The sequence below is a fragment of the Trichosurus vulpecula genome, chromosome 2, assembly GCF_011100635.1.
Source record: "Trichosurus vulpecula isolate mTriVul1 chromosome 2, mTriVul1.pri, whole genome shotgun sequence".
In the NCBI taxonomy this organism is placed as follows: domain Eukaryota; kingdom Metazoa; phylum Chordata; class Mammalia; order Diprotodontia; family Phalangeridae; genus Trichosurus; species Trichosurus vulpecula.
In genome coordinates this window covers 40,444,075-40,464,625 of record NC_050574.1, presented here as the reverse complement: position 1 = coordinate 40,464,625, position 20,551 = coordinate 40,444,075, and the positions used below count along the sequence as shown (strand labels likewise).

The window sequence follows — 20,551 nt, the reverse complement described above, 5'->3', positions numbered from 1 at the left end:
TGGAAGGATGGTGGGGGTGCGCAAGAAATCTGACTCGAGATGAGTCAACCATATGATAAGGCAACCAAGAAATCTAGGATGTCCTTAGGTTATAGTATGGAAGGACCCAAATTCAGGATCCATTGTCAACGAGATCTCGCGGTCAGTCGTGGGCACCATGTTTGGGAAAAACAGTGATGAACCAGAGAGTCTCCCTAGGAGGGTAGCCAGGATAAGAAATGGCCTCAGAACCATGGTTTGGGGGACAAGTGTTTCCCCTCATTGGAGGTCTGCAAACTGAGTGGGACTAGATGGCTTCTGAGCTGCCTTCCAAGTCTGAGATCCTGTGAAATACAATTGTAGTAACCTTCAGGTTCTAGAGATCTGGGAAGAATCAGGGAACAGGGAACAGGGAACAGAGCTAGGAGAGGCCTTAGGACCGGGAATGTCTGAGCTAAAGGATATCCTAAGACAGAGAATGTCAGAGCTGGGAGGGGTCTTCAAATCCCTAGGTGTTGCACTCCCTCCTCCTCTTCCTTTTCCCCCCTCCCTCTACTCCCCCCTCCCCCAGCATCCAGGTGGAGAAATGGGTCAGCTTACCTGGGCCCCATCCCTAGTAGGTGAGAGAAGAGAGACAGTGTTGGGTTCAAGTGAGGCCTGAAGGAAGGAGGGGGCCTTGAAGTACAAGAAAGCACCAAGGGGAAGGGGAGGGTGTTTCTGGCTGAGCTTGGTTTGGAGGCCTGGGGGCAACCAGCGGAGGGAGTAGGGAATGGGGTCAAGTAGATATTTGGACTAGGAGATTGAGTTTGAACTTGAAGAGTCTTGACCTTGAGGGTGTCAAAACTGGGATGAACCTTCCAGATCTGTACTCCTGAGGTTCTTAACCTTTGCCATGGACCCCTCAGGCAATCTGGTGGAATCCTCTGCTTTCTCAGAATAAGGCTTTTAAATGCATAAAATAAAGTGAGGAGGAACCAAATTCACTGTACTTTTATTTTTAAAAAAAGTTCACAGCCCCCAGGTTAAGAACCTCTGATCTGGTCCCTGCCTCATTTTACGGATAGGAAACTAAGGGGGAGGAGGGGGCAAATAAGTTCCTCACCCACAGGCATACAGTAAGGTTGCTAGTCATTGGGAGTCTGTGTAGGTCATTCTGGAAGAGAGAGAGAAGGTCTATTCTCTAAGACCCCACCAAAGTCACAGTGTCCCTTTTTCTCCATAGGAACTGGTTCAAGCACACTTTCCAGAAAATAAAAGAGACCTTCTCCAAGTAACACTAGGAGACCATATACCCCAGGCTCACTCTCCACTGGGCCGAAGCCAGTATCCTTCCCACCTGAAGAAAGGGCCTCTGAAAGGGTTCCCCCCTTCCTTCTGTCTGCTCCCTCCAGCCCCTGATCCTAGCTCACTGACTCTAACATAATAAAGGTTTTACAGCCCTTGCAGTTTGTGTATCTGTGTGTGTGTGACTAGGTTGGGGGTGCTGGGCACAATATTAATCACTCACAGAGCATAAGCCTTCAGGTTGGCAAAGCTGCTTAGAGACTTGTCATCTGATCCTCACAATAACCTTTTGACGTAGGTCCTATTACTGCCCCGGTTTTATAGATGAGGAGTCTGAGGGTCAGACAGGTTGAAAAGGTTGTCCGGAGGCACATGGTTCCAACCCAGGTCTCCTTGATTCCCTATTAGGTGCTCTGAGGTTTCCCTGATAACCACAATCCAAAAAGATCCCACAGGCTAGAACCCTGGGCTACAAAGGAAAACAGTGAAAATTAATCAGAGCAAATGTCAAATTTGACTTGGGTTCAAAAAATCAATGGCACCAGTAGGAGATGGAGGAAGTTTGGTTAGACCACTATTCCCAGGGAAAAGATGTAAAGGTTTGAGAGGGCCGGATTTCAATGGGAGTGAATGAGTAGGTGCTGGGGATGGTTGCTCAAGGAGGGTGACAACATCCACACTTGGAAATCCATAGAAGCACATACAAAATGAACAGAAGGTCATTTGGAGGGGGAGGAAGCATCAGCAACTGAAGAAATTAAAAAAGATCCATGTAGCCTTTCAGCTCAGTGAAGCTGAAGGGGTCTCCCCAGAATGGGACCTATATGCTGTGCAAGAGCATGCTTGGGATGGAGGAATCACTAGGAGTCTGGCTAGACTGAGGAGTGTTTGAAGGGGAATAATGAATGTGTGACAAGGTTACAAAGATTAGTTGGAACCAGGTTGTGAAGGGTTTTGAGTGTCTAATAGGCATTTATTTTTGTACCTAAAGTTGGGGAGCCATTAGGATTTGGAGAGGGGGGCAGTGACATGGTCAGAGCTGAGGCTTTGGCAGCTTTTCCAGCAATGGCTTTGAAAGTTAGTTGGACTGGAGGCACATAGACCAAGAAGGGGGTTAATGCAATAGGCCAGGCCACCAGTGGGTGAGGACAGCCTGAACTAGGGTGATGGCTGCCCTAGAGAAGAAGGGGCCTGATGCAAGAGATATTGGGGAGGTATAATGGACAAGAATTGGTCATGGGTTGGATATGGGGAATGAGGAAGAGAGTTAAGAGTCAAGGATGTCTCCACTTGCAAACCTGCATGACTGGAAGGATGGTGGGGGTGCGCAAGAAATCTGACTCGAGATGAGTCAACCATATGATAAGGCAACCAAGAAATCTAGGATGTCCTTAGGTTATAGTATGGAAGGACCCAAATTCAGGATCCATTGTCAACGAGATCTCGCGGTCAGTCGTGGGCACCATGTTTGGGAAAAACAGTGATGAACCAGAGAGTCTCCCTAGGAGGGTAGCCAGGATAAGAAATGGCCTCAGAACCATGGTTTGGGGGACAAGTGTTTCCCCTCATTGGAGGTCTGCAAACTGAGTGGGACTAGATGGCTTCTGAGCTGCCTTCCAAGTCTGAGATCCTGTGAAATACAATTGTAGTAACCTTCAGGTTCTAGAGATCTGGGAAGAATCAGGGAACAGGGAACAGGGAACAGAGCTAGGAGAGGCCTTAGGACCGGGAATGTCTGAGCTAAAGGATATCCTAAGACAGAGAATGTCAGAGCTGGGAGGGGTCTTCAAATCCCTAGGTGTTGCACTCCCTCCTCCTCTTCCTTTTCCCCCCTCCCTCTACTCCCCCCTCCCCCAGCATCCAGGTGGAGAAATGGGTCAGCTTACCTGGGCCCCATCCCTAGTAGGGGAGAGAAGAGAGACAGTGTTGGGTTCAAGTGAGGCCTGAAGGAAGGAGGGGGCCTTGAAGTACAAGAAAGCACCAAGGGGAAGGGGAGGGTGTTTCTGGCTGAGCTTGGTTTGGAGGCCTGGGGGCAACCAGCGGAGGGAGTAGGGAATGGGGTCAAGTAGATATTTGGACTAGGAGATTGAGTTTGAACTTGAAGAGTCTTGACCTTGAGGGTGTCAAAACTGGGATGAACCTTCCAGATCTGTACTCCTGAGGTTCTTAACCTTTGCCATGGACCCCTCAGGCAATCTGGTGGAATCCTCTGCTTTCTCAGAATAAGGCTTTTAAATGCATAAAATAAAGTGAGGAGGAACCAAATTCACTGTACTTTTATTTTTAAAAAAAGTTCACAGCCCCCAGGTTAAGAACCTCTGATCTGGTCCCTGCCTCATTTTACGGATAGGAAACTAAGGGGGAGGAGGGGGCAAATAAGTTCCTCACCCACAGGCATACAGTAAGGTTGCTAGTCATTGGGAGTCTGTGTAGGTCATTCTGGAGGAGAGAAAGAAGGTCTATTCTCTAAGACCCCACCAAAGTCACAGTGTCCCTTTTTCTCCATAGGAACTGGTTCAAGCACACTTTCCAGAAAATAAAAGACACCTTCTCCAAGTAACACTAGGAGACCATATACCCCAGGCTCACTCTCCACTGGGCCGAAGCCAGTATCCTTCCCACCTGAAGAAAGGGCCTCTGAAAGGGTTCCCCCCTTCCTTCTGTCTGCTCCCTCCAGCCCCTGATCCTAGCTCACTGACTCTAACATAATAAAGGTTTTACAGCCCTTGCAGTTTGTGTATCTGTGTGTGTGTGACTAGGTTGGGGGTGCTGGGCACAATATTAATCACTCACAGAGCATAAGCCTTCAGGTTGGCAAAGCTGCTTAGAGACTTGTCATCTGATCCTCACAATAACCTTTTGACGTAGGTCCTATTACTGCCCCGGTTTTATAGATGAGGAGTCTGAGGGTCAGACAGGTTGAAAAGGTTGTCCGGAGGCACATGGTTCCAACCCAGGTCTCCTTGATTCCCTATTAGGTGCTCTGAGGTTTCCCTGATAACCACAATCCAAAAAGATCCCACAGGCTAGAACCCTGGGCTACAAAGGAAAACAGTGAAAATTAATCAGAGCAAATGTCAAATTTGACTTGGGTTCAAAAAAGTCAATGGCACCAGTAGGAGATGGAGGAAGTTTGGTTAGACCACTATTCCCAGGGAAAAGATGTAAAGGTTTGAGAGGGCCGGATTTCAATGGGAGTGAATGAGTAGGTGCTGGGGATGGTTGCTCAAGGAGGGTGACAACATCCACACTTGGAAATCCATAGAAGCACATACAAAATGAACAGAAGGTCATTTGGAGGGGGAGGAAGCATCAGCAACTGAAGAAATTAAAAAAGATCCATGTAGCCTTTCAGCTCAGTGAAGCTGAAGGGGTCTCCCCAGAATGGGACCTATATGCTGTGCAAGAGCATGCTTGGGATGGAGGAATCACTAGGAGTCTGGCTAGACTGAGGAGTGTTTGAAGGGGAATAATGAATGTGTGACAAGGTTACAAAGATTAGTTGGAACCAGGTTGTGAAGGGTTTTGAGTGTCTAATAGGCATTTATTTTTGTACCTAAAGTTGGGGAGCCATTAGGATTTGGAGAGGGGGGCAGTGACATGGTCAGAGCTGAGGCTTTGGCAGCTTTTCCAGCAATGGCTTTGAAAGTTAGTTGGACTGGAGGCACATAGACCAAGAAGGGGGTTAATGCAATAGGCCAGGCCACCAGTGGGTGAGGACAGCCTGAACTAGGGTGATGGCTGCCCTAGAGAAGAAGGGGCCTGATGCAAGAGATATTGGGGAGGTATAATGGACAAGAATTGGTCATGGGTTGGATATGGGGAATGAGGAAGAGAGTTAAGAGTCAAGGATGTCTCCACTTGCAAACCTGCATGACTGGAAGGATGGTGGGGGTGCGCAAGAAATCTGACTCGAGATGAGTCAACCATATGATAAGGCAACCAAGAAATCTAGGATGTCCTTAGGTTATAGTATGGAAGGACCCAAATTCAGGATCCATTGTCAACGAGATCTCGCGGTCAGTCGTGGGCACCATGTTTGGGAAAAACAGTGATGAACCAGAGAGTCTCCCTAGGAGGGTAGCCAGGATAAGAAATGGCCTCAGAACCATGGTTTGGGGGACAAGTGTTTCCCCTCATTGGAGGTCTGCAAACTGAGTGGGACTAGATGGCTTCTGAGCTGCCTTCCAAGTCTGAGATCCTGTGAAATACAATTGTAGTAACCTTCAGGTTCTAGAGATCTGGGAAGAATCAGGGAACAGGGAACAGGGAACAGAGCTAGGAGAGGCCTTAGGACCGGGAATGTCTGAGCTAAAGGATATCCTAAGACAGAGAATGTCAGAGCTGGGAGGGGTCTTCAAATCCCTAGGTGTTGCACTCCCTCCTCCTCTTCCTTTTCCCCCCTCCCTCTACTCCCCCCTCCCCCAGCATCCAGGTGGAGAAATGGGTCAGCTTACCTGGGCCCCATCCCTAGTAGGGGAGAGAAGAGAGACAGTGTTGGGTTCAAGTGAGGCCTGAAGGAAGGAGGGGGCCTTGAAGTACAAGAAAGCACCAAGGGGAAGGGGAGGGTGTTTCTGGCTGAGCTTGGTTTGGAGGCCTGGGGGCAACCAGCGGAGGGAGTAGGGAATGGGGTCAAGTAGATATTTGGACTAGGAGATTGAGTTTGAACTTGAAGAGTCTTGACCTTGAGGGTGTCAAAACTGGGATGAACCTTCCAGATCTGTACTCCTGAGGTTCTTAACCTTTGCCATGGACCCCTCAGGCAATCTGGTGGAATCCTCTGCTTTCTCAGAATAAGGCTTTTAAATGCATAAAATAAAGTGAGGAGGAACCAAATTCACTGTACTTTTATTTTTAAAAAAAGTTCACAGCCCCCAGGTTAAGAACCTCTGATCTGGTCCCTGCCTCATTTTACGGATAGGAAACTAAGGGGGAGGAGGGGGCAAATAAGTTCCTCACCCACAGGCATACAGTAAGGTTGCTAGTCATTGGGAGTCTGTGTAGGTCATTCTGGAGGAGAGAAAGAAGGTCTATTCTCTAAGACCCCACCAAAGTCACAGTGTCCCTTTTTCTCCATAGGAACTGGTTCAAGCACACTTTCCAGAAAATAAAAGAGACCTTCTCCAAGTAACACTAGGAGACCATATACCCCAGGCTCACTCTCCACTGGGCCGAAGCCAGTATCCTTCCCACCTGAAGAAAGGGCCTCTGAAAGGGTTCCCCCCTTCCTTCTGTCTGCTCCCTCCAGCCCCTGATCCTAGCTCACTGACTCTAACATAATAAAGGTTTTACAGCCCTTGCAGTTTGTGTATCTGTGTGTGTGTGACTAGGTTGGGGGTGCTGGGCACAATATTAATCACTCACAGAGCATAAGCCTTCAGGTTGGCAAAGCTGCTTAGAGACTTGTCATCTGATCCTCACAATAACCTTTTGACGTAGGTCCTATTACTGCCCCGGTTTTATAGATGAGGAGTCTGAGGGTCAGACAGGTTGAAAAGGTTGTCCGGAGGCACATGGTTCCAACCCAGGTCTCCTTGATTCCCTATTAGGTGCTCTGAGGTTTCCCTGATAACCACAATCCAAAAAGATCCCACAGGCTAGAACCCTGGGCTACAAAGGAAAACAGTGAAAATTAATCAGAGCAAATGTCAAATTTGACTTGGGTTCAAAAAGTCAATGGCACCAGTAGGAGATGGAGGAAGTTTGGTTAGACCACTATTCCCAGGGAAAAGATGTAAAGGTTTGAGAGGGCCGGATTTCAATGGGAGTGAATGAGTAGGTGCTGGGGATGGTTGCTCAAGGAGGGTGACAACATCCACACTTGGAAATCCATAGAAGCACATACAAAATGAACAGAAGGTCATTTGGAGGGGGAGGAAGCATCAGCAACTGAAGAAATTAAAAAAGATCCATGTAGCCTTTCAGCTCAGTGAAGCTGAAGGGGTCTCCCCAGAATGGGACCTATATGCTGTGCAAGAGCATGCTTGGGATGGAGGAATCACTAGGAGTCTGGCTAGACTGAGGAGTGTTTGAAGGGGAATAATGAATGTGTGACAAGGTTACAAAGATTAGTTGGAACCAGGTTGTGAAGGGTTTTGAGTGTCTAATAGGCATTTATTTTTGTACCTAAAGTTGGGGAGCCATTAGGATTTGGAGAGGGGGGCAGTGACATGGTCAGAGCTGAGGCTTTGGCAGCTTTTCCAGCAATGGCTTTGAAAGTTAGTTGGACTGGAGGCACACAGACCAAGAAGGGGGTTATTGCAATAGGCCAGGCCACCAGTGGGTGAGGACAGCCTGAACTAGGGTGATGGCTGCCCTAGAGAAGAAGGGGCCTGATGCAAGAGATATTGGGGAGGTATAATGGACAAGAATTGGTCATGGGTTGGATACGGGGAATGAGGAAGAGAGTTAAGAGTCAAGGATGTCTCCACTTGCAAACCTGCATGACTGGAAGGATGGTGGGGGTGCGCAAGAAATCTGACTCGAGATGAGTCAACCATATGATAAGGCAACCAAGAAATCTAGGATGTCCTTAGGTTATAGTATGGAAGGACCCAAATTCAGGATCCATTGTCAACGAGATCTCGCAGTCAGTCGTGGGCACCATGTTTGGGAAAAACAGTGATGAACCAGAGAGTCTCCCTAGGAGGGTAGCCAGGATAAGAAAGGGCCTCAGAACCATGGTTTGGGGGGCAAGTGTTTCCCCTCATTGGAGATCTGCAAACTGAGTGGGACTAGATGGCTTCTGAGCTGCCTTCCAAGTCTGAGATCCTATGAAATACAATTGTAGTAACCTTCAGGTTCTAGAGATCTGGGAAGAATCAGGGAACAGGGAACAGGGAACAGAGCTAGGAGAGGCCTTAGGACCGGGAATGTCTGAGCTAAAGGATATCCTAAGACAGAGAATGTCAGAGCTGGGAGGGGTCTTCAAATCCAATGACTCAATTTTGCAGAGAACAAAATGGAGGCCCCCATCAAGAAGTTAATGGCCAAAGAAGTTAATGTTTCTAACTGACTGATACGTGGGAGCAGGCAGAAAGGCAGGCAGGCACACACACACACACACACACACACACACACACACACCCCTTTGGTAAGAAGTATCACAGAGAAAGAGGAAATCTTACACATATGCTTACACCACAGTTTCCTCACCCAACAAAACCTTGGATTCAGGACACTCCCAATACTGTGACATGCTGGTCTGCCTTTTACTCTTCCCTATATATCTCTAGGTCAGAGCAGGGGATGGGGAACAGGGAGTTTGTGGGCAGAGGATGACCTTCACCCATTCCAAAGCTGGACAAACATTACAAACTCTGTTGTCCACACTCTGGCCTTGGGCCTTGGGCAAGGGATCTGCAGCCTGCCTGATCACTCCTCCTCTTTCTTTCTCTCTTGGGATGAGACCAGGAGCTGGAGGCCATGTTAGAAGAAGAGTCCAAAAATGTCTTAACTAAGAGGGCCCTTAGAACATGGAATGGCACAGTTGGAAGTTATCTTAGAAGCAAGAATGTCACAACTAAGAGAAACTTTAGGAAACTTTAGAAGCCACACCATCCAATCTCTTCCTTTTAGCAAGGAGAAAGTTGAGGCCCATCAAATAAAGAAATGCTAATACCAATAAAGAAAACTCCAACACAGTTCTATCCAGTCCCCTTTATACTTCTCCTGTGATCCATTAGATTGTGTGCTCCTTGTGGGCAGGGACTTTCTTTTACCTCTCTTTGTACCCCAGTACTTAGCACAATGCCTAGTATATAGTAGGTGTTTAATAAATGCTTACTGATTGCCTGACTGTGATGGTAGCAGAAAATGGGAGAGGGGCAGAGAGGGCTAGGATAGCAGAGTGCCTGCAATATGGTAGGCACTTAATAAATGCTTGTTGACTGGCTGGCCAAGCATCACACTCTTTTTAGACTTTAACACCGCCATTTGTCTCCTAAATATGAACTCTTTGACCAGTGACCAAATGAGAGGAAATTAATATGTCTCAATATCCTTGCTATAAATACAAGAGAGACACCTGTGTGTCCCACCCGCAACACCTCGTGATACTTACAGCCCTGCAGCTGTAGCACCGCCCAGTGTAAGCAGCTACCTTCCTTATGCCCAACAGTTGGTATTAATCATCTCAAAGGGAGTTGCAATGGCAGAGTTGGCCACCAGGTGGCACTCTCCTTAAACTGCCAAGATAGTAGCTATCTCAGATCAAGACTTCGTAACCTTAACTAATTTAAGGAAATGTTAAATTTCGGTTAAAAGTTAGGGGTGTGTAATTTTCCCATATAAGGTCACAAACTCCCTGAAATCTTTCCATAGACCACTGGAGGACCCTAAATTAAGCATCCCTGGCTCAGATCATCCTGGAGCATGTTACATGGCTAACCTTCCAAAAGGTTGCGGTACATCTGCAGATGCCTGAACCACCACTACGAACCTTCTCCATGGACGTCAAGACTACAGTTTCGAGCAGCTGTGCTGACCAGGCTCAGAATTTAATCAAAGGGATGAAATGGAATGTTAAATGTTACAAAATCTCAAATCTCTGGTCATGACCTCCCACATTCACAAAAATTAGACACTCAGCACGCAGTGATCACATAATTCATGGAACACAGCTTGCAAAATATTTCAATATATCTCAAAATATTTCAATCCTGACATATTCAAACTTTTTAGTGATAAAACTAGGATATAGATGGAAGAAACTACATGGACACCATCTATGATAATTTCATACAGAATTTTGACTGATGCAAATCAATTTCTGTTAAAAAGAGACAGACTACAAGAGACTGCTCGACTTGCTTGTGAAGAGAGATGGCAGCCAAAGGCAAAACCAGTTTAAAATATATGAGCAATATCATTTCATCAAAAAGAAAGAAGCAGTGAAGAAGTAAAAACCAGTTTAAAGAAAGCTTGATGAGAAACTAAGTATATTAAGCAGTCATCCTGAAGGCATTTATGAACTAAAAGGAAGGACAACAAACAGAAGAAAAATGGAAAAGATCTGCAAATTTTTTTTACAACAAACTTTGGTTCTCCATTAAGGACAGTAAAGCCTCTACACTTGGACTTTAAAGACAGAAAGACCTGTAGAGAAGGTAAAAATGGCATTAAAGTGAACAAAGATGGAAAAAGTCTCTGAATTGGACCAAGAGTACATGGAGGAGTTTCATGTGGGAGATGATATGATGGCAAGGGGCAGTGAAGGATTCAAAAAGTTTTTGAAGGAGGAGAAGATAGAAGAAGTATGGAAAAAAATCTCAGCATTTTCCCCTCCCCAAGAAAGGCAACTGAGAAAATTACAGCAACTACTAATCTAATGACCATTTTATCCATATAACATTTTCATGAGAATCAACGACACACTTTGAAAGCATCTTCAATGAGGGCATTAGTGGGGAACAGTCAGGCTTTCCAAAACAACATTCCACAGTGGATCAAATCTTTATGATTACACAATTGATCGAAAAACTTGATAAATATAAGATCTCTACGTTTAATTTTTTTAAATAAAAGCATGTGTCTTGGTAGAACAAAATGTCTCCTTAAAGACTCTCTTCCAACAAAGCATCTTCCATCTATACATCAAACTTAATTAAAATCTCTTAGCAAAAATAACCCTGTTCGGGGAAGCTAGGTGGTGCAGTGAGTAGAGCACCAGCCCTGGAGTCAGGAGGACCTGAGTTCAAATCTGGCCTCAGACACTTGACACAGTTACTAGCTATGTGACCTTGGGCAAGTCACTTAACCCCAATTGCCCTGCCTTCCCCCTTGCAAAAAAAGAATTAAAAAAAAAAACCTTGTTCAACAACCCTCCAATCATACATATCAGGCAAGACATAAAACAGTCACATGTTTTCTCCTCAGTGGACTCCAACATTGTCATAGAAGAGACACAACACAGAGTCCAACGCAGGATGTTGAAGAGGGAGTCCTAATGGATGGTGAGTCCCTACCAATGTCCCTCTTTGCAGATGGCATTGTGCTGGTTGCATCAAAATCAGAACACTGCAGAACCTCCTGGAAGAGATCTGTAAAAAAGATTTGGCCTAACTATAATCACAAGAAAAACCAAGTGGATGAAAAATGTTTATTGTTCAGGTTAAAACACATAGCATATGTGAGTTTAGACTTGCCCATGATATAGGCAGCTGAGACAGACATTACCAATGAACAGCTGTACCTAGAATTCAAGAAGAAGAGGAGTGTGGGATGGATTGTGTGGGAAAATATAAATCTGCTCTAATGATTCCAAAATTCTCCCTGCTCATTTTTTTCCATATCAATACTCTACTGGGGGTGGGGGTTTTTGACTGTTAGTCCTGGAACAATACAATCTACAATTCAAAATTGTGTGAGCCATCTGCAACACAATAAAATACAGAACTTTGAAGGAGAATCTATGTAAAAATGTAACCAAAGAAATGTCTGATCAAAAGAGAAGATGGGCTAGTCATGTGGAAAGGGAGAAGGAAACAGGTGGACAGCCCTGCTATTCCCCTGGTATCTCCTAAATGTCAGGAGGAATAAGGAAGGTGTTTTAGTTTTGTCCGTACAAGTTATGTAGTTCACATGGGTCTGCCTAGATGTGGCTTAGAGGAAGGCAAGAGTACATATTTCTAAGATCTCTTTCTCCCACACTTCTCCAGGGAAGACTTTGATTCCTTCTAAGAAGGAAAACAGACAGTTGGGGCCAGAGACAGCCCACTCTGCTCTCCTCAGATAGAGGAGGTACCAGACCAGAATAATATGTATCTGTTCCCTTAAATATTGTTAGTTGAGGGGAAGTAATTTTAAGTTCAAGCTACACTCCTGATTACTATTTATTAATGGGAAAGAAGAGCTCCTTCCCACCAAATGCCAGATTTACAATGAACACACATAGCAAATAGCAAATAAACCCACTTATCCAAACAGATGGCAAACAGAAATCAGAGGAAGCATACAAATGAAAACGTATACCAGACAATACACAGAGTAAATGAGGTCTCCCGTTGGGAGTGAGATAACTCAACTCAACCAAGAAACAGTCTCTGAGCTTACCCCAGGGGAAGTTCCCCAAAGTCTCTAGAGTAGCAAGATAGGGATAGGGACATGATAGAGGTTTCTGGCTCCTCGGTAAGTCTACCTCTCAGTATCTTTGTTTCCCTCAGTCAACCTAAATAGAAGTTGGAATAACACATATCTCTATAGGATGGAAGCCAGAGGAAGAGATGGAAGAGAAGATCTTTGTTCTCTGGCTCTCCCAAGTGCATCACGCATGCCAGAGCACTGAGTAATCAGCCTCCATAAATGAAGAGAAAGTGCCATATAAATGGCCCTTTGAGCCAAGGATAGACCATGAGCAGTGAGCTTATGGAATGGTAAGAAGAGGGATGGGTGGGGAAAGAAGAGTGGAGATGATTTGCTGGAGGAATTATCCAAACCTATAAAATCACAGACCCAGACTAGAATGTTTGAGTACACAGTGTTCTCTCACCCTCCACTTGGTCCTTTTGTTCTTGTTCAGTTGTATTTGTGAGTCTCCATGACCCCCTTTGGTGTTTTCTTGGCAGAGATACTGGAGTGGTTTGCCATTTCTTTCTCCAGCTCATTTTATAGATGAGCAAACTGAGGCAAACAGGGTGAAGTGACTTGCCCAGGATCACACAACTAGTAACTGTCTGAGGCTGAGGCCAGATTTAAACTCAGGAAGATGAGTCTTCCTGATTCCAAGCCCAGTGGTCTATGCACCATGGTACCACCTAGCCATCGGCGATTACTGCTGCAATTGTTAATAGTTCTAAGATGTCTCCTTCAAGCCATCATCCGGTCTCCTCACATTGAATACCTCCAGGGGCTGGAGCTCTCTATCTCTGGAGGAAGGATTTTCTAATTCCCATTGCTAGGAATGAGCAGCAAGCAGTGGTCATAGACTGAGAGCTGGCAAGGACCTCCAAGGCCATCTAGTCCAACTCCCATTTTGCAGGGAGCTCAAATGTTTCCCAGAGGCAAGATTTTAACTGAGGTCTTCTAACTTCAGAACTGGTGCTTGTCCTCTCCCACGGTGTAGAAATGGCATTGGACTTGTAGTCAAGAAACCAATTCAAATTCAGCTCCACAAAACCCCTTTTAACTATGTGACCCTGACCAAGTCACTTAGCCTGTGAGCCTCCATTTCCTCACCTATAAAATGGGGATAGTGATGCTTACATTGTGAGGCTTACAGAGCAGGTAGAAAGAAAGTGCTCTGAGGACCTTAAAGGGCCATTGAAATATGACTTGTTATTATCTGCGTCATCTTAAGTGAATCACTTAATGTCTCTGGGCCTCAGTTTCTCCATCTGTAAAACAAAAGGAAAATACCACCCGCCTCACAGGTCATTGGAGAAAATGCATTTTGCAAAGCTATGGAAATATGAGTGGCTATCATTTATGTTAATATTAGTATTAGGAAGTTTTTCCTTATATACACATTAAATCTGCCTCCTGGCATATCCGCCTCGTTGTTCTTCATTCTGTTGCTTGGGACCCCAGTGAAAAAGTCCCGACTCCAACTAAATTTAAAACATTTTCCTCTTTCTGCTCCTCTCTCTCCCAATCCTTGGTTCACTAAGGTGCACAGTCATTTGATCTTTTTAGGTAAGACTGACCTGGAGCAGATTGGGTCAGGAGATCCAGCCTGGGATGATGGCTGATCAGTCAGGGGCCTGGCAGGAGTCAGAAGAGCCCCTGATGGCCCAGCCCAGGCCAGCTCCTAATGCTCCTTCTACTTCTTTTTTTTTTCTTTGTAAGTTGGGGTTAAGTGACTTGCTTAGGGTCACACAGCTAGTTGAGTGTCAAGTGTCTGAAGCTGGATTTGAACTCAGGTCCTTCTGATTCCAGTGCTCTGTCCACGGCACTACCCCTCTCCCTCTACTTCTGCTGCTGTTTCTACTTCCATGTTTGGGAGCTGGCAAGTCAGAAAATCCCAGGGGTCTCAGAGATCATCCACCCCATTCTTACTTTTCCCAACATCCTTAAATAAATAGCTCCTCCAGAAGCTGGCAGAAGGATCTGCATCCAGTCATGTTTGTTCTTCGTTCTCAAAGAGGACCATGACATCAGGGAAGTGATGACACAACTTGCAGTTGACTTTGATTTGAGTGAGGGAGGGCTGTGCAAGGTCATCACCAGCCTCGATTTCTCCTCCAGAGCTATCTGGGTCCAGTGGCCTGATATTCACCAGGATGACTGGAGATGGCCCAGGGTGCATTAGGAGACCCTGGCCCTTTCAGGCCTGGTCTTTTCAGGTTCTCACTTTGAATGAGGTCAGCCCATTCAGTGAATAGGTCTCTTTAAGAAGTTAATCAAGGGATGGCCCCTTTAATCAAAACTCAGAAAAAAAAAATCAAACTGGGAGGGGAAGACCCCGAGGGTTCCTGGCCAAAAGAGAAACAGTTACTATTTAGTATTTACACAGTCTGTGTTTAATGAATGCCTGGGACACAGTAGTCACTTAATAAATGTTTGTTGACTGACTGAGTTGCTTTGAAAAGTAGGCTCCGAGCCATCATCTAATAGATATATGATCAAAGGATATGAATAGGCAGTTTTCAGAGGAAGAAATCCAAGTTTTAAAATGCTCCGGATCACTAATAATTAGACAAAATATAAATTAAAACAACTCTGAGCTACCGCTTCAAACCCAGGTGTCTAAGAGGGAAAAAAAGAGAAAATGACAAATACTGGAGGAGCTGTGGGAGAGATCTTATACTGACACATTGTTGGTGGAGTTGTAAACTAGTCCAATCACTCTGAAAAGTATTGGGAACTGCTTCCCAAAGCTATTCAACTTTGCATTCACTTTGACCCAGAGATACTGCTATTAGGGTTATATCCCTAATAGATCAAAGAAGGAGGAAGAGACTCCTGCGTACAAAAATATTTATAGTAGCTCTATTGGTGGCGGCAAAGAATTAGAAACTGAGGGGATACCCATCAATTAGGGAATGGCTAGACAAGTCCTGGTATATGAAAGTGATGGAATACTATTTTTCTGTAAGAAATGATGAAGGGGATGGTTACAGAAAAACCTGGGAAGACTTGTATGAACTGATGCAAAGTGAAGTTCGATGAACCAGGAGAACAGGATACACAGTCATAGCAGTAATGTAAAGACATTCAGCCGTGACAGATTTAGTAGCTCTGATCGACCCAGTGACCCTCAGAGTTCCAAAGGACTCATGCTGAAACATGGTGTGGATCTGTGGTGATGTCGATGGGCTCAGAGTGCAGACTGAAGCAGATTTTTTTCTATTCTTTTATATGGATATGGCCAATGTGGGAATTTGTTTTGTATAACTATCCATATGTGTAATGAGTTCTGTTTTTCTTGCCTTCTCAGTGGGTGGGGGAGGGAACAGGGAGAAGCTTTGGAACTAAAATTAAAATAAAAACAATTTTTTTTGAAAAGAGTGTCTCTTTAGCTTGAAGACTCCTAAATATGGGGACCTCCCTCCCTCCTACATTCTCACCACCTTAGTGATCCAAAAAGAAATGTTCCTAGTTCTATCCTCTGAGCCCAGGAATAATAAATCTCATTTGTCTTTCAGAGAAAATCCTTCAGGTACTGAAAGACAGCTCTCCCCTCTGCATCTCCTCCCTCCACCCCCACACCCCTCAGTTGGCTTTTTCTCACTGGCCTTCCCCTCCAAGTACACCTTACTTAGAGAACCTCCCCTTCCCCTGTTCCCATCCCACCCACCCACACCAAGCCTGCTCCCTCCACTTCAGCATATCCTTAAAGGGGCAGGAGAAGAGAGTGGCCAGATCCCCTCCGACACCTGCCCCACCCCAGCCCCCCAAGATGCTTCCCAGGAGAAGAGAGATGAGACAAACTGACCACCTGAGCCCTCCTGTCCTACTTCAGGGAAGCAAGAAGTCCTGGGCTCCTAGGTCTAGGAAAGAGGGAAAATTTCCAGCAAGGTAGAACTTCAGAATCATTTTCACTTTCCAAGAATAACCTGATGACAAAATGTGTGGCCTGGGAAGTGACCTGTCTTACTTAGCTCATGCCTGACTCACCCTCTCTGCTGGGACAGTCCCTCTCCCCCCACCCCCACATCTGGTCCTTCCCTTCCACAAGGCAGACCTAAGGATCCTGACCCCACAGACATAGGCACCCACCTCTCACCCCAGGAATGCTCACATGGTCTTCCTCTCTCAGACCCATCATTCTTAAGATCACAGACCCAAGAAAAGAAGGGTCCCCAGGGGCCCTGCAGTCCAGCCTCTTCACTTAATGTTCTGTCCTTTTGCAGGGAGGGGGCCCAGAGGAGCTTCTCTCTCATCTCCTAGACAATTCCACACCAGCACAATCTTCTCTCTTGAGCCTCAATCCCCCACCTGCCCCCACCACTACTCCCTCAGGACCTCCCTATTCCTATTTGAATCCTGTCCCTCCAAGTCTACACCAACCCTCCTCCTCTCTCTCTCTGACCCCCCATGTCTTGATAACCTCCATTAGACCCCCTTCCCCAGCATTCTATCCTCCCCAGTGTCCCTGCCATTAACTACCATAGGATGCCACAGGCCCTCAGGACACAGAAGAGGGAATGTCAAAGCTGGAGGAGACTTTGATACACAGGATATCAAGAGCTAAGGGGAATGTGAGAGCTTAGAACATAGAATGTTAGAACTAGGTGGGACCTTAGAATGTAGAATGTCAGTGTTGGGAGGAACCTCAGAACCTGGAACCTGGAATGTGGACCTTTGACCTTGGAACATAGAATGTCAGGGTTAGGAGGAGCCTTGGGATATAGGATGTCGGGATGCCCCCGATTCTGCGATATGGTCTCTTCCTTCCACGTCTCTCAGTCAAACAACGGGGTAGGAGACAGGAAGTTTGTGGACAGAGGATGACCTTCACCCTCACCAAACCTGAACAAACATCCCAAATCCCGCTGTCCACACTCTGACCTTGGGCCCTGGGCAGGGGATCAGTGGCCTGCTTGGTCCCTCCTCTCTGCCTCCCTCCCCCTGTCCTTGGGATGAGACCAAAGGCTAGGGGCTGTGTCATGGGAAGGGTCCAAGAATATCAGAGCCAGGAGGGACCTTGGAACAAGGAATTTCAGAGCTGGGGGTGCAGTGTGGGGTGGGGGTGGGGTGGAAATTTCAATAACTTCTAGCCAGTTTTCTCATTTTACAGATAATTAAAGCAAGGCCCAGAGAGATGAACTAGCCCCCAGATCTTTGCGACCCTTGACCAGAGATTAGATTTTATCTAGGTCTGTGATCAGCTCTTCCCTTCTTTGCAACCTTGGGCTAAAGAGAGAGAAATCAGTGACTAAGGAAGAGCAGAACAACAAGGCAGGGCTCAGATCATTGAATCAAATCAATTTCCCAAATGAGGATCCTGACCCAAGGCCCAGCAAAGGGAAGCAGTTTGCACAGAGCCTCTTGGGAAGTCAGTTAGGGTGGAGATGGGATTTCAAGATGGGTGAGGAGAGGGGGGAATGGGGAGGAAAGGCAGAGGGAGAATGAGGACAGAGGTGAGATACTGAGAGGGACAGGCTGCTGGTGGCCAGTGCCAAGGGGCGGTCCTGGGCCCTGGGGGAGGGACCCACTGAGCATGTCCCCCCCACATACACCCTTGCTTCCTCTCTGGGGAACCCAGCTGCTGAAAGATACAAAGCCCCTAGAAATGTTTTTCCTTCGATTGACCTGCACCAGGGGGTCCCCCATTTTGCTCTGGGTTCTGGTCCTGGCCTGGGCCACAGGTAAGGCTTTGGGGGTAAATGAGTAGGTGGGCACCTGTACCCACACAGATCTATGTGTGTACGTCTGTGTATGTATGATCTCACATGTGCAAGTGTGGGGTGAATGTGTGTTTAGCTAACTACTTGGTTGGTCTGTAGACAAACTAGGGGAGTAGAGAGAGCACTGAGCCCTGAGTTAGGAGGAGCTGAGTTCAAATCCTGCCTCTGACACTTAAGATCTGTGTAACCATGGTCAAATCTTTCTCCTTCCCAAGATACTATCCTCATCCACGGAATTGTCATTTTTATTATGTTGGCTCAGCCTATCCATAAGCAATTGATTATTTTCCCAGTTGTTTAGATCTGACTTTATTTGTGTGGAAAGTGTTTTGTAATTGTGTTCATACAGCTCCTGGTGGGTCTTGGTGGGTATTTTATATCATTTACAGTTATTTTCAACGGAATTTCCCTTACTATCTCTTGCTTCTGGGCTGCTACTCTCATCCTTTAGCTGCCTCCAATTTATCTTGCCTGTAGCTTAGCTTATTGGTACTCCCTCCTTGGTGAGGAGTTTGTGAGCTCCTTGAGAGCAGGGGCTCTCTTCTGCCTTTCTGTGTATCCCCAGGGCTTAGCAGTAGGTGCTTAATAATTGTTTGTTGAGTTGCCTTGAGGGCTATGAGTGCTTGTGGCCTCCCCTAGGGGGATGTGCTCAGAGAAAAGATGGTGAATAGGGAGGAGAACTTGGGGTGTCAGAAGGAGGTTGGGGGGGAAGGAGTAACAGGCTGCCCAAATGGATAATAATAAGAGGTCCCACGGTTAGCTCCATTTTCAGTGGCTCAGAGAGAGGAATTGCCAACTACCCAGCCACACAAGGAGGATGGGGAAGAAGGCTGGAAGGTGTCCCGTTTCTTCTGGAAGACAGTGGAGCCCCTGCTGACTAAGGCTAGTGAGAGCTGGGACTGGATCCGGTGAGTGTACTTGGCTTCTGAGAGAGAGGGCTATGCATCTCTCCAAAGTAGAAGGGAAGGCCTGGATCCCCGGAGAATCAGGAGTTTCTAAGAGGGTTTTCATGGAATCAGGGCTGGGAAAATGGACTTGTCGGTGAGGGAGGGAATCCCAGGAATGTGGGGGGGGGGCCTAGATACCTGGGCTCCTGAGGGAGGTTGGTGAAGGGCGCCTGGCACCCCATCTCACATCCCAGAGAGGGCAGACTTAGGGAATCAGAATACCTGCATCTCCTAAATGGAGTAGGCCCCCTGATGACTTCCTTACCACATCTGTAGGACTCCGGGACCTGTCCGAGACTACCTTCAGACTTACTATGAAGACCATCTCAGTGGCCTGGGCCTCAGAGCCCAGGACTGGCTCCACACGTCAAAGCAAAAAGCCCTAAGTCTCTGCCCCAAAACACTCTGTGGAAGTGATTAGAGCCAATGGGCTAAGAAGCAAGAAACTGCAGCTCTCCTCATCCTGGCTATAGATTCAAACAAATGACTTCCCCCACTATCGAGTGATTGTTGGACTTCTGGGTGTTCTATGTTCTGACATTCCCTGTTCTGAGACCCCTCCCAACCCCAAAATTCCCTGTTCTAAGGTCCCTCCCAGCTCTGCCATCCCCTGTTCTAAGGCCCCTCCCAGCCCTGACATTCCCTGCTCTAAGTTCCCTCCCAGCTTTGACATTCTATATTTTGAGACCCTTTCTAGCTCTGATATTCTGTTTTTAGGACCCCCCCAGCTCTGACAATTCCTGTTCTAAGATCCCTCCCAGCTCTGACATTCCCTGTTCTAAGGGCCCTCCCCTGCTCTGACATGGCCTATCCTAAGCTCCCTCCCAGCTTTGGCATTCTGTGTTTTGAGACCCTTTCTATCTCTGACTTTCTGTTCCAAGGGCCCTTTTAGCTCTGAAATTCTGTTCTAAGAGCCCTCCCAACTCTGACATTTTCTGTCCTCAGGGTCCTTTCTATCCTAACATTCTTTGTTCTGTGTCCTAAAATGTTGTGTTGGAAGGGTTTTCACAGCTAGGACATTGAATAACTAGCAATTATCTGTAAAACAATGCGGCCCCCTCAGCCAGTGTCCACAATAAAGCCTGGTCTCTCTCTCTCTGTCAGTCTCTCCATATCTCATTATCACCTGCCACCCCACCCCACCTAATTGAGCAATGCTCAGCTCTAGAATGTGCAGTATCAGGAAAGGGAGGGCATGGTGACCAAGGGTGTCCGAGGATCTTCCCACCCCATCCCCAGCCCAGTATCCCAAGAAGTCAGGTAGACATGTGGCAGGCCCCCTTGGGGCTGATGGGTACACCTTGGGGGTCCAGGGGACAGGACAGGATTCTGGCCAGAAAGATTGTTTAACTTTTTGCCTCTCTCCAATGTCTCCTCCTAGGACTCAGGTGTCCTTTCCCTCAGTCCGCTCTGAAGATTGCAACATCAAGCCCCATCAAGCCAGAAATCCCCTCAACTATCTGGGGACCCTGGTCCTTCAGCCCTTAGTCCTTTAGTGGCCCCTGTGGCTCCTTCTCTTGAGTAGTTTCCCAGGAAAGGGGAGGTCCCCCTGAG

At 46.7% G+C, this 20,551-nt stretch overlaps 1 protein-coding gene across 2 annotated transcripts; it reads left to right on the top strand.

Annotated features, from left to right (window-relative positions):
• The first annotated feature begins 17,845 nt into the window (after positions 1-17,845).
• Positions 17,846-20,094, top strand: APOC4 (apolipoprotein C4). 2 transcript variants are annotated; one of them, XM_036745251.1, is made up of 3 exons: positions 17,846-18,011; positions 18,823-18,958; positions 19,274-19,606. In XM_036745251.1, the coding sequence occupies exons 1-3, from the start codon at positions 17,864-17,866 to the stop codon at positions 19,416-19,418; spliced, it is 429 nt and encodes a 142-aa protein (XP_036601146.1). In that variant the 5' UTR covers positions 17,846-17,863; the 3' UTR covers positions 19,419-19,606. The 2 variants fall into 2 exon arrangements, with proteins under 2 accessions (XP_036601146.1, XP_036601145.1); XM_036745250.1 differs by having other exon boundaries at positions 17,849-18,011; positions 18,811-18,958; positions 19,274-20,094.
• The last annotated feature ends 457 nt before the right edge of the window (positions 20,095-20,551 follow it).